At 44.7% G+C, this 12,358-nt stretch overlaps 1 protein-coding gene across 1 annotated transcript in view; it reads left to right on the top strand.

Annotated features, from left to right (window-relative positions):
* The window catches only part of LOC146644431 (retinoic acid receptor beta-like), a 123,498-nt gene that overhangs the window by 69,413 nt on the left and 41,727 nt on the right, over positions 1–12,358 (top strand). The window contains exon 3 of the mRNA XM_085395317.1: positions 6,523–6,664. Coding sequence (XP_085251443.1) covers positions 6,523–6,664 — 142 coding nt within the window. The remainder of the gene's footprint in view (positions 1–6,522; positions 6,665–12,358) is intronic.

Raw genomic sequence — 12,358 nt, 5'->3', positions numbered from 1 at the left:
TCTGCAGACTAAGATATTGAAGACTCTTACTTTCTTTAGTTGCATCCCTGCTTTTTGCCACTCTGCATCAAAACAAACGTGTTCCTAAACCTGCTGTTGTGTCCCAGATCTTTCTGAGGATATGAATCATCTTCCTTATTGCTTTCCTTTAAGGGGGCAGTCCAGTGTGCATGCAGCATCATTCAACATGATTAAAAATCGTGCTCTCTCCTTTAGTTTGTGTTTTGTCCCATCTCCCTTTGCTCTCATCTTCCTGCCTCTTGTTTTCTTTTCCCCTCACACCCAATTGGTTGCCTTCCAATTGGGTTCAAACGCTCACTTTTAAAATTTTCTGTATGGAGGTTGCATGTTCTCTTTGTGCTTGGATGGGTCACTTGGTTAAATTTGGCACTAAAGTGTTCTGACTGATGAAGACACAGATGTTGGTCCACTTTCAAACTATCCACAGATTGTATTTATTTATTTTTCTCCATGCAAGGTAGAAGACGCTCTCAAACACACAACTTCAGAAACCAAAGTTTTTCAAAATTTCCAAATCCTACATGTTTTTAAAATTTGAGTTCCTTGCAATGGATCATGTAGACTGTAAAACAGTTTAGATTTTGACAGGTCACTAATTTGTAGTCAGTGTTGGGGAGTAACAGAGTACATGTACCGGCGTTACGTATTTAAAAAACAAAAAATGAGTAACTGCATTCCCTTACAGTTACCGTTTGAAAAGGTGGTATTCAGAATACAGTTACTTTGCTGAAATAAATGGTTTACACGGCGGTCTTTTCCTGTTTCATATGTTAGGCTAGGCCCTCTCTGTTTTTGGTAATTCCACGCTGGTGGAAACCCAAACAAAACACACATTAAGAGGCTCTAATGCCTGTGTCTCATCTCTACTTGTGGCCCGCAAAATGACGTGAAGAAATATTTTTAAAAATTATTATTCACAAAAATGATTTAATATGAAGGCAATATCAGAGTGTTACAAGCTTCACCCTAAACAATGTAGCCTCATGGGCAGTGTTGTCCGTGCTGCAGGGAGAATGGACTGCCATACCCGTGATGTGTCTGTGAGAGGGAGGGAGAAAAAGAAGAGTAGAAAAGTGCGAGTATTCACCAACCAGAAATGGGAGCTGGAAGCATGTAAATATAATAATTAGGGATTCACCGATACCGATACTGGTATCGGGTATCGGGGCCGATACTGTAAAATGTGTGTGTACTCATACTCGTAAAAGTTAACCGATACCATGAACCGATACTAACTTATTTCATTAATCAGAGGGAGGCTTGTGATTTTTGTTGTAGTTTTTTAGATTGGCCACTAGGGGGACATCCCGTGCTAAACAGGCACAGGGTTAGGCGAGTGAGACTGGCAGCTCCAGATAAAAAAAGAGAAACTGGAGGCTGCTGTAGCTAGGCTAAACAAAATGTCAGCAGTGTGGACCGGAACAGCCGACTTTAACTCAGGTTTTGGAAAAGCGATGAAAAATGTCAAGAGAAAATCCACGGGCAGTTAAAACAACAGAGGCTCTGACTCATTTTATCGCTCTGGATGACCAGCCAATGCCAGTCGTGGAAAACATAGGATTCTTCTCAGCATACTCGAGCTGCGATATGAAATTCCCAGCCGCCCACACATCAGGGAGATAATGGTGCCAAAACTTCCTAAAGAGGTAAAGACAAGCAGTGTGTGCGCGATGTCAGTCCTTGGTTTAACGGCACAGTGGACTGATGATCCACGGGCAGATGGGGAGTTCGTTCGTCAATGCCAGATATTTTCGTTATTTTGTTTGTTTGTTTACAATATGGACACTCTGCACTCTGCATTTAAAAGTTTATTTTATTCTCAAACCTAATTTGTATTTATTTTATTCCAAACAGAAGTGTTTATTTATTATTCCGAAAGCTCGAGACAGTGCCAATAGTTCAGTGATATTTTGTTAAATTACAACGTGGAGACTCTGCAATAATTTAACAGAAGTGCTTATTTTTCACTTGAAATTTTTTTGTGGTCATTTTTATTAAGATATTATTTATTATCGTCAGAGAATAAAATAAAACCTGTCTTCCAATTCATTGCATTTGTGTGTGTGTGTGTGGTAGAAGTATCGGTTTTTGTACTCTGTATCGGCAAGTACTCAGATCCAAGTATCGGTATCGTATCGGTTTGAAAAAATTGGTATCGTTGCATCCCTAATAATAATAGCCCAGTTGTAAGTAAGCTTACAACGCCTCTCTCTGTCTCTCGCTAGCAAAGTTGACCCAGACAACAAAGTAAAGCTAGTTTTCAGCTACGAGCCCAACACGAACCCGACGTATCAGCCAGAGGTCCCTTTACTACGGTTCGGAGCCGCGGACCTGTTTTATATACGCGCGGAACAGTTTTCTATACGAGATCGCTGCAAAAAGTGCAGCCTTACCTAATGTCCACCTACTGTTACTCATTTTATATCAAGATTTAAACATCTAGCTGGTGTTGGTATGGAGTGTAACCTTCAGTAATAGTAATAAATCACACAGCAATAGTACATTCATGTAGTTGTAAAAAGCATGATCCAAAGTAATCCAAAGTGTTCAGAATCCGTTACTCTCATTGAATAACGTAACGGAATACGTTACAAAATACATTTTGGGGCATGTAATCTGTAATCTGTAGTGGAGTACATTTTAAAAGTAACCTTCCCAACACTGTATGTAGTTTGTCATATCTCTCAGCAAAAAGCATTACTACTTAGATCATCTGCTTCCATCTCACCCTGTCCCTAGGGACCTCTTCTCAGACACCAACCCTCTGCATGTCCTTGTTTACTACATCCATGAACCTCCTCTGACGTCTTGCTCTTTTTCTCCTGCCTGTCTGCTTCATCTTAAACATCATTTGTCTAATGCAGTAGCTTTGCACGTATCCAAATAAGCTTTACCTCTCTAACTTGTCTTGTCTTATAAGACAAACAGGACAAATTGTCTTATTTGTCTTGTCTATCTCAGTCATTCTCAGTGAAAAAGAATATTAACATCTGACGTTTTTCACTCCCAACATCTCCAAACCATACATCATAGCAGGTCTCACTACCATCTTGTAAACGCTCGCTCTCACTCTTACAGCTGTCCTGTCTCAAATCACCCTTGGCACTCTTCTCTCCCCTGCATTTTCTCTCTTCTGTCGTCTGTTTAAACTCATCTCTGTTTATTAGTTGTTCACTTTTCCACCTGCCTCCTTGTCATTCACATACATATTCGGTCTTGCTTCTTCTGACTTTCATTCCTCTTCTCTCTAGGGCATGCCTCCACCTCTCCAGGTCTTCCACCTGCTCCCCAATCTCACCACAGATCACAATGTCATCTGCAAACATTATAGGCCACGGAGACTCCTGCCTGACCTCATCTCATCTGTCAACCTCTCCACCATTGCAGACAAGATTTCCATCATTATTGGGGAAATTTAAAAGTCAGTGTGCACTGTAAATCAATACAGATTTAAGGTCTGAGTCTTATTACCCACTGGAGCAGAAACTGGGTTTCATCAGGACGCTACAACACAGTACAAACATCCCCACAGACACAGTGGCCAGGAAAGCAGAAGAGCATCATTTCAAGACGGCCCAGAGTAAATGTGGTTATCCCAGGAACAGCTGAGGCGCATTTTCTCAAGCCATAACATTTCAGTGGCTTTCAACGCCCCCGCCCCCCTCTCTGGTCCACAGGAAGGACTAGGTCCCCTTGCACAAAAGGGTCATGTAGTGTATCCGGTTCAGTTCCAGGTGGATTACCATGATTTATATATTGGGGAAATCAATTTATAATGTACCACCATGGTACTTTGGTCAATGGTCACAAGAGTTTGCATATTAATGATGGTGAAATTGACCTCACGACCCATTGTTAGTCAGTTGTACCAGTTGCAGTCATGTAAACCTACAGTTTATAAGGTTAGGGAGACTGAGAAAGAGACTTGGATGAGTGATGAAAAGTTTCTCCCACTGAAAATGCAATGTCCACATGAACAGAATCTACTCTCTGGGGCCTCTTGGAGCCATTTCATAATTCATTTCATCAGTTCAAACAGTTGTACGTAAGTACTATTCACATATGTCAACACTTTGCCATAACCTGTCAGAAGACTCAGTTTCCACTATCAGATGAGTAGAAATTGGTTAGGATGTTCAGGAACAATCCAGGAATCACCAAGACTCAAACCTGCAATGAACTGAGAGCTGCTGAAACACCAGGGTCACTGTCCACAGTGAAGTGCAATTTACCTTGACATAGACTGAGAGAGTGCTGACCAAGAAGGAAGCCCCGGCTCCAATATTGACAGCTTCAAGTTTTACTGAGATTTACAGCTGCCCACATGGTAGGGCTGTTCGATATAACGATATATATCGGATGACGATATAAAAACGTCTATCGTTTCATTTTACGCTACCGTTTGTTTCGTGGTGTCGCAAAATAAACAGTTTACAGCAATATTTTTTCATTGTTTTGATGGTCACTGTAGTGGCTATATTCATTTCTTAAAGTTCTCTCTTTCTCTTATATTTAAAATAACCACACTACGGACGGACAAGCGCCTGTTTTTATGGGTTGTCGTTAGCAACAACGACGGTAAAACCATCGCATGTCCGCTTGTTTATTTTCCACATAAACCTTTCACAATAAAGCTCAAGATCCTGTTGAGACTTATGGTCAACCAAGACAAAGACTTGAGCTATTTGATTATATTAACAAGAGATATATAGGTAAACGGACTGGTTCTTATATAGCGCTTTTCTACTCTTCTGAGCACTCAAAGGGCTTTACACAACTTGTACATTCACCCAATCACACAAGCACATTTTTCTAAGTGCTTTCTAAGTAACATTCACACACACTTTCATACTCCAATGGATGCATCTGAGAGCAACTTGGCTAGTATCTTGCCCAAGGATATTTGGCATGCAGACTAGGGGAAGCCAGGAATCGAACCACCAACCTTCCGATCAGCAGATGACCCGCTCTACCACCTGAGCTACAGCAAGTGTTCATGGATTTCAAAGGTGAGGCTTTGAAATCCATAAACACTGTCAAGCATCGTGCTTTGGGGTTGTTTTGCTGCTAGTGGTATAAGCACAATGGAAAAAGTTGAGGGAATAGTGAAGAAGGGCGAGTACTTCCAGATTCTTTAAATTCACCTCATATCAGTATCTTTACGATTGGGACACAACTGGGTGTGCCAACAGGACAGTGATGTCAAATGCATATCAAACTGGTTTGGGATGAATAAAGCAGGCTAATCATGAAGCTTCTGGAACTGCCTTCTAAAAGCCATGACCTCAATCCTATTGAATATTTGTGAACCATGCTTAACAGCCAGGTTAAGCATGGCCAGGAAACCAACCACTTTATATAAACTCTACCAAGCATCGTTTTCAAATATCAAACCAAATTATGCCCAAAGCTTATTGATGGCTATCAGAAGTGTAAATAACTAAAGGCTTTACAAGGAACTTTTAGAACAGCAAGATAATAATGTTTCATTTTTTTATGTTTGTTAATAACTGCATGCTGTAGAATAATATTATCACAAACTTATTTTGATGGCACCCAGCTGGGAAGGACTGTCTGTTCAGCTGCAAGTCAGAACAGTCCAAAAGCACTGAAGATGGTGGTTAGCCACTCTGTGGGAAAACTTTTAATTTAAACCAAAAATGCTCCTTAAAAACAAATTTGGCCTTTAGCTCGTTAACTTATATTTCAAACACAGCACAACACCAGTAATTTCACTGAGCATTTGAACAGTAGTGTCCATTCTGTCCCTTCATTCAGTTTAGGAGGTCTCTTTGTTATTCACTTAAGATGCTCTAAGAGCAGCTTTTATGAAGGAACTCACTTGGAATTGTTAGTGCCATTTATGCAAGTAAATCATCTTCCTTTTAATCCAGCTCCTGTAGATCCCAAAGCAGAGTCTCTGAAATAGAAATGATCGTCTCCATCAACACACATCTTTCCACTAACCCAAGGTTTTTAGGCACTTTGTTGCCTAAAACTTTTTGGACAGACTCACAGATTGAGTTCATTTGAAATCCTCTAGTAATTAATTATTAGAACACTCATTTGGTCTTCTGCAGAAATTTAATGTTACTTTAAGTAACATTACTTTAAGTACAGATATGGCAAGTTGTTGGTTAAGTCTTTCATACTGTACGAGCAGCCTCACTTTTTGATACCATTAAATTCTTTAGTGTCTGTTCCTGCTTGTATTCAATTTCCCAGCTCAAAGCAGCATTTGAAGCTCCCAGCTGGGACACACTCTCTTTTTGCTCAGTATTAATGGCAATAAAAAAACAAAACATCCAGCACATTGTTATACACACTGTTGTGACGTTATGATATCCAGTGACCAGAGGATTTCAGTGGAGCTGTGTGGATGTTTTAGCAAAAATGCAGTTGCAGAAGATTAGAAGTGAAGTGAGGATAACTATGTGAGACGCTGCTTTTATAATGCATCCCCACCCTCCCCTGCCTTCCTATATGTATCTGTCTCTGCAGGGTTTTTTCCGCCGAAGCATCCAGAAAAACATGGTGTACACGTGTCACCGGGACAAGAACTGCATTATCAACAAGGTGACGCGGAACCGTTGTCAGTATTGCCGCCTACAGAAGTGCTTTGCAGTTGGAATGTCCAAAGAGTGTGAGTTTCTGACACAATTTACACAAAGTACTGATGTGAGCAAATTAAATACAGCTGTTGGTTTGAAATAAAGGATTTGTTGTGGTCTATATATTCCAAGCAATAGTAAAATCAGGGGTATTCAGTATTTATTTTTTCAAAAAATAAGAATTGCAACATTTAATTTGATTAACTTATGTAGAGGAGTAACTGTCTGCATTTGCATTAATACATAAAATGTCCAAAACAAGAGAAAATATGATTTTTTTAATACAGTGAAAAGATGGAATTGGAAACATTCTATCAGACACAAATTTTCAAAAGGACGTTTAGTGTCATTGTAGTTTTGTTGTTTGAACTTAACAGATTTAGTGCTGAGTAATCAAGCATTGTTTGTAAAAGATGGCTGTAAGCTGTCATGCTCCTGGGTCGGTGACCCAGCGCTTTTAGTTTGTTATCATTTTCTAGATGATGATTGTTTAAGTTCTGTGTTATATTCGGTCTGCCTCTGAGTCTGCGTCTGTATCTGTCTGTCTATGGTGTCTCCCCATCTGTTTGTGAATCTGTCTGTTTAGTTCAATGTCTTGTCTGGTTCCATGTGTCTGAGTTTCCTGTTTTATTGTGAAGGTCCGTGTCATATGTGAGTGTGATCAGTTTACGTTTCCCCTGTCCCGTCAGCCCAGATTTCTCCCAGCTGTGTTGCCCTCCTGTCTCTCATCCCCTGATTACTGGTGTGTGTATTTAAGCCCTGTGTGTTCTCCTGCCTGTTGCCGGTTCGTCTGTGTTCCTCCGTGTCAGTCTGTTACCCTGTGTTCCACGGAGTCCTGTTCCTCGTCTGCGTCTCTCTGCTATTCATCATCCGTTGTCATATGCTCCCAGGTCTGTTATTTTAGTTCTCCCAGTTTAGGTGTCTTTAGTTGTTTGTTATGCCCCACTGTTTGTTTGCCACTACACCTCTGTAAATAAAACCACCGGTATCTCATCCACTGCCTGCATCTTGGGTCCTCCTTCTATATCCACACGGCTCGCCTCGGCAGCCGTGACAGTACGAACCGGACACTATGGACCCAGCAGCATTCAACCCGCCCAAGGAGCTCCGGGAGGACATTGTTTACTCCGTGGACAAATTAATCAACGCGTGGCTGGAGCACGAGGGGAGAGAATTTCGCCAAGCCGTGGCTAATCGGCTACAGCGCTTGGTTTCTGGTCTCCCCTGGCTGCTCAGCTCACTTCACCCGCTCGCACAGAATTTCATTCTGAATGGACTCCGTCTTCACCCCCCGGCTGCTACCACCCACCCTGCAGCTCATGCTTCACTGCCCAGTCCGACAGAGGATGTTCTGCCCGGCCCGTCAACCCAGCCTTCGAGGGGGAAACGGCGCTCACGCTGCCGACGCTCCTCGCCACAGTCGGACCTGGGGATTTCCGAGCAGCCAGCTGTGGTGAGTGGACAGGACAGTATTGTTGGTCTGAACTGTGGGACCGTTTACTCAGGGGTGATGTTCTGTACGGCACTGGACAAAAACTGTTTATCGCCAGAAGCTCAGTTAGCCGCCCGGCCAGAAGCTCAGTTAGCCGCCCGGCCAGAAGCTCAGTTAGCCGCCCGGCCAGAAGCCCAGTCGCCACCTCCGCCACATTCAGCCTCACAATCCATAGCTCAATTACAGTCACAGCCAGACTTATTACAAACCCTGTTACAATCCATGGCCCAGTCAGTAGCCCGGTTAGCAGAAGAATCATTAGCTTTATCCTCAGTTCAGCAGTCACCAGCCCTGCATCCTGTGTCAGTTGCTCCACTACCTGTTCAGCCATCACCTTCACCTACTCCTCCTGTACAGCAAGCCATGTCAGTCCAACCCATAACGGACAGTTCAACAACTCCGTACTCTAAGCAGAGAGACAAACCCAAGAACAATGTCAACATTCCTCAAAGGCTGGCCAGTTCTGAGACTGAGATGCACTCCAGGGCCTCCCCAGAGGCTGGGTTTCAGCCCCCATTAGACTCTGGACCCCTGGAGTTTAAGAAGCCAGCTGAGGACTGCACAGAGCTGTCGCTGCCTGAGCAGGGTCAATGCTCTGCGCAGCTGCAGGCCGCTATGTGTTTGCCAGAGGCCCGTGTGCCTGCTGGTCCTGTTGCGTCCCTGCCAGAGGCCCGTGTGCCTGCTGGTCCTGTTGCGTTCCTGCCAGAGGCCCGTGTGCCTGCTGGTTCTGTTGCGTCCCTGCCAGAGGTCTCCGCACCTGCTGGTTCTGTTCTGTGTGTGCCAGGGGCTCCAGTGCCCACTGGTTCTGAGACTGTTTTTGCTGGGGGGCCCGAGGAGCCCGTCCAGCCTTCTGCCTCGTCAGCTGGGGGGCCCGAGGGGCCCGTCCAGCCTCCTTCCTCGTCAGCTGGGGGGCCCGAGGAGCCCGTCCAGCCACCAGCTGCTCCACCAGCAGCCTCATCCACGCTTGCAGCAGCAGTTTCATCCATGCCGCCACCTGCTGCAGCGCCTCCGTCTGCATCCTCCACGCCGTTGCCTGGCCCGGCCTCTGCTGCATCCTCCACGCCGTCGCCTGGTCCGGATTCAGCATCCTCGGCGTCGCCTGGTCCAGCGCATGCTTCGGCTTCATCCGCTTCGCCTGGTCCAGCCTCCGTGTCTTCATCCTCGCCTGGTCCAGCCTCCGCATCACCTGCAGTGGCCTCCTCTTCAGCTTCCTCATCAGCTGCTTTGCCTGGTCCAGCTTCAGCTTCCTCATCAGCTGCTTTGCCTGGTCCAGCTTCAGCATCCTCATCAGCTGCTTTGCCTGGTCCAGCTTCAGCATCCTCATCAGCTGCTTTGCCTGGTCCAGTTTCAGCATCCTCATCAGCTGCTTTGCCTGGTCCAGCCTCTGCATCTGCTTCAGCCTCGTCTGGTCCAGCCTCTGCATCAGCCTCGTCTGCATCAGCCTCTGCATCAGCCTCGTCTGGTCCAGCCTCTGCATCAGCCTCGTCTGGTCCAGCCTCTGCATCAGCCTCGTCTGGTCCAGCCTCTGCATCAGCCTCGTCTGGTCCAGCCTCTGCATCAGCCTCGTCTGGTCCAGCCTCTGCATCAGCCTCGTCTGCATCAGCCTCTGCATCAGCCTCGTCTGCATCAGCCTCTGCATCAGCCTCGTCTGGTCCAGCCTCCGCTTCACCTGGGGCTGCAGGGGCCACGCAGCCTTCAGGTCCCCTACTACCACCTCCACATCGTCGGTCATCTGCCTGGCCGCCTGTTGGGCATCTCCGCCACCGTGGACGCCCTCCTGAACGCCGCCACTGCCTTCCACGTGGCCGGCCTCCGGACTTGTTTCCACGCCGCTGTTGCCGTCCGCACGGTCGGCCCCCAGAACTGTTTCCACGCCACTGCCTACTGCGTGGCCGGCATCCGGACCTGCCCCGTTGCCATTCGCATGGTCGGCTTCCTGAACTTGACCATCTGGGCCTTTTTGGACTCTGTCCCTCCGTCCTGGGCCCCCTCCGCCCGCCCTGGTCGGGTTGTTTTCTGTTTTGTTTTGGTCCATTTTTTCGTTTCTGCTGGGCTGTCTGGTGCCAGCCCTTGGGGGGGGGGTACTGTCATGGTCCTGGGTCGGTGACCCAGCGCTTTTAGTTTGTTATCATTTTCTAGATGATGATTGTTTAAGTTCTGTGTTATTTTCGATCTGCCTCTGAGTCTGCGTCTGTATCTGTCTGTCTATGGTGTCTCCCCATCTGTTTGTGAATCTGTCTGTTTAGTTCAATGTCTTGTCTGGTTCCATGTATCTGAGTTTCCTGTTTTATTGTGAAGGTCCGTGTCATATGTGAGTGTGATCAGTTTACGTTTCCCCTGTCCCGTCAGCCCAGATTTCTCCCAGCTGTGTTGCCCTCCTGTCTCTCATCCCCTGATTACTGGTGTGTGTATTTAAGCCCTGTGTGTTCTCCTGCCTGTTGCCAGTTCGTCTGTGTTCCTCCGTGTCAGTCTGTTACCCTGTGTTCCACGGTGTCCTGTTCCTCGTCTGCGTCTCTCTGCTATTCATCATCCGTTGTCATATGCTCCCAGGTCTGTTATTTTAGTTCTCCCAGTTTAGGTGTCTTTAGTTGTTTGTTATGCCCCACTGTTTGTTTGCCACTACACCTCTGTAAATAAAACCACCGGTATCTCATCCACTGCCTGCATCTTGGGTCCTCCTTCTATATCCACACGGCTCGCCTCGGCAGCCGTGACATAAGCACTGGATCTGAGAACTGAAGTGCAATATCACTGGGAGCCGGCTATATAGTAGTTTTTCATACCTTCATAAAACATCTTGATCCAATAGTCACCCATTCCAATTTTTTTCACAAACCTCAAAATATTATGTTGAAATGAGCTAATTTGACTCCTTCTGCTCAGTGTGATGGTGGTCCTCGTGAAAATAAATTATTCCTTAATTTGATATTAGCCCTCAACCAGAAGTTTCACTCTTATGTTTCACTCTGGTTACCAAATGCAGTCACATCTTGGTTCTTAGTGCTTTTTTACTCTACCTGAGCACTCAGACTGTTTTATATAACACAACCATTCACACTAGCACTTTTTTCAACACCTAAGCACTCTCTATCTAACCTTCACACACATTCAAACTCCAGTGAACACATTATTGCCCAAGGATACTTAGGCATACAGATCAGAGCATCTGGGGCTCAAACCACCAACCTCCCGATTAGACTTATTCTACAAAGCTATAATTTATTATTTGATTTCTAAGATATAAACTAATACGTTTTAATTACAGACATGTGAAAATTGTGTTTTTCACAGGACTGTGAAAACCAGTACATACTTACTGCTTCTAGAAGTAAGAACTAAGTCCTGCTAATTTATCATCAGAACGTGTGACCATCTCTACAAAAGGTTTTGTCATGTTACTTGTCTGGAACTTATTTTCTCTAAGTTTATATAAAATCAGTGTTAGTACAAACAATGGCAGTAAGAAATATTGCTTTAAATAGCATTTTTATCACTTTGCCCATCAGAGCAGTCTAGTGATATTGAAGGAGAGGTCAGAGGTCAAATGTGATATTTTGTCAGTTTGACCATTTTTTGAATGAAATGCAATTTATAATCTTCTTTCTTCAATCCTCCAATCTACTGAACAAGACCAAACAAGGGTCAACAGCAGAATGAGCTGATTGGTGTTGACAGAGAAGAGTTGGAAAGCTTTTTATGGGCACAGCCCAAATACTCAATTCTGCTCTTTAACACACAAATGCTTTGTCCTTACAAATGCAGCTTCATTTAAAGGGATATTAACAGGCTTTCCAATGGCATAAGGTTTCTTGCAAAGAAGTATTGTTATAAAAAAGATAGAATCCACCACAGACAGTGCAGTTTGTTTAAATGAAGGGATGCTGCTGCAGGGCAAGTATTGCTACTCTGGCTTTACAGAGTAATTCCATAGTGACCTGTATTTTAGCCAATTCAATTCAGTTCAATTAAAATTAATTCAGTTCAATTTTATTTATATAGCATCAGAACAGCAGGCACTTTTTATTGTAAGATAAAGACCCTACAATAATACAGAGAACACCCCAACAATCAAGAGACCACACTTGGTGACATGGGAAGGAAAAACTCCCTTTTACCAGGAAGAAACCTCGGCCAGAACCAGGCTCAGGGAGGGGCGGGGCCATCTGCTACATCCAGTTGGGGGTGAGGGAAGGAAGACAAATAGGCGCACTGTGGAGGAGAGCCAGAAGTTAAT

The sequence above is a fragment of the Rhamphochromis longiceps genome, linkage group LG22, assembly GCF_057381845.1.
Source record: "Rhamphochromis longiceps isolate RC_006_pf linkage group LG22, R_longiceps_female_GT1.1, whole genome shotgun sequence".
NCBI classification, from domain to species: Eukaryota; Metazoa; Chordata; class Actinopteri; order Cichliformes; family Cichlidae; genus Rhamphochromis; species Rhamphochromis longiceps.
The sequence above is the reverse complement of the archived record's forward strand: the minus strand, read 5'-3'. Positions and strand labels throughout refer to the sequence as shown.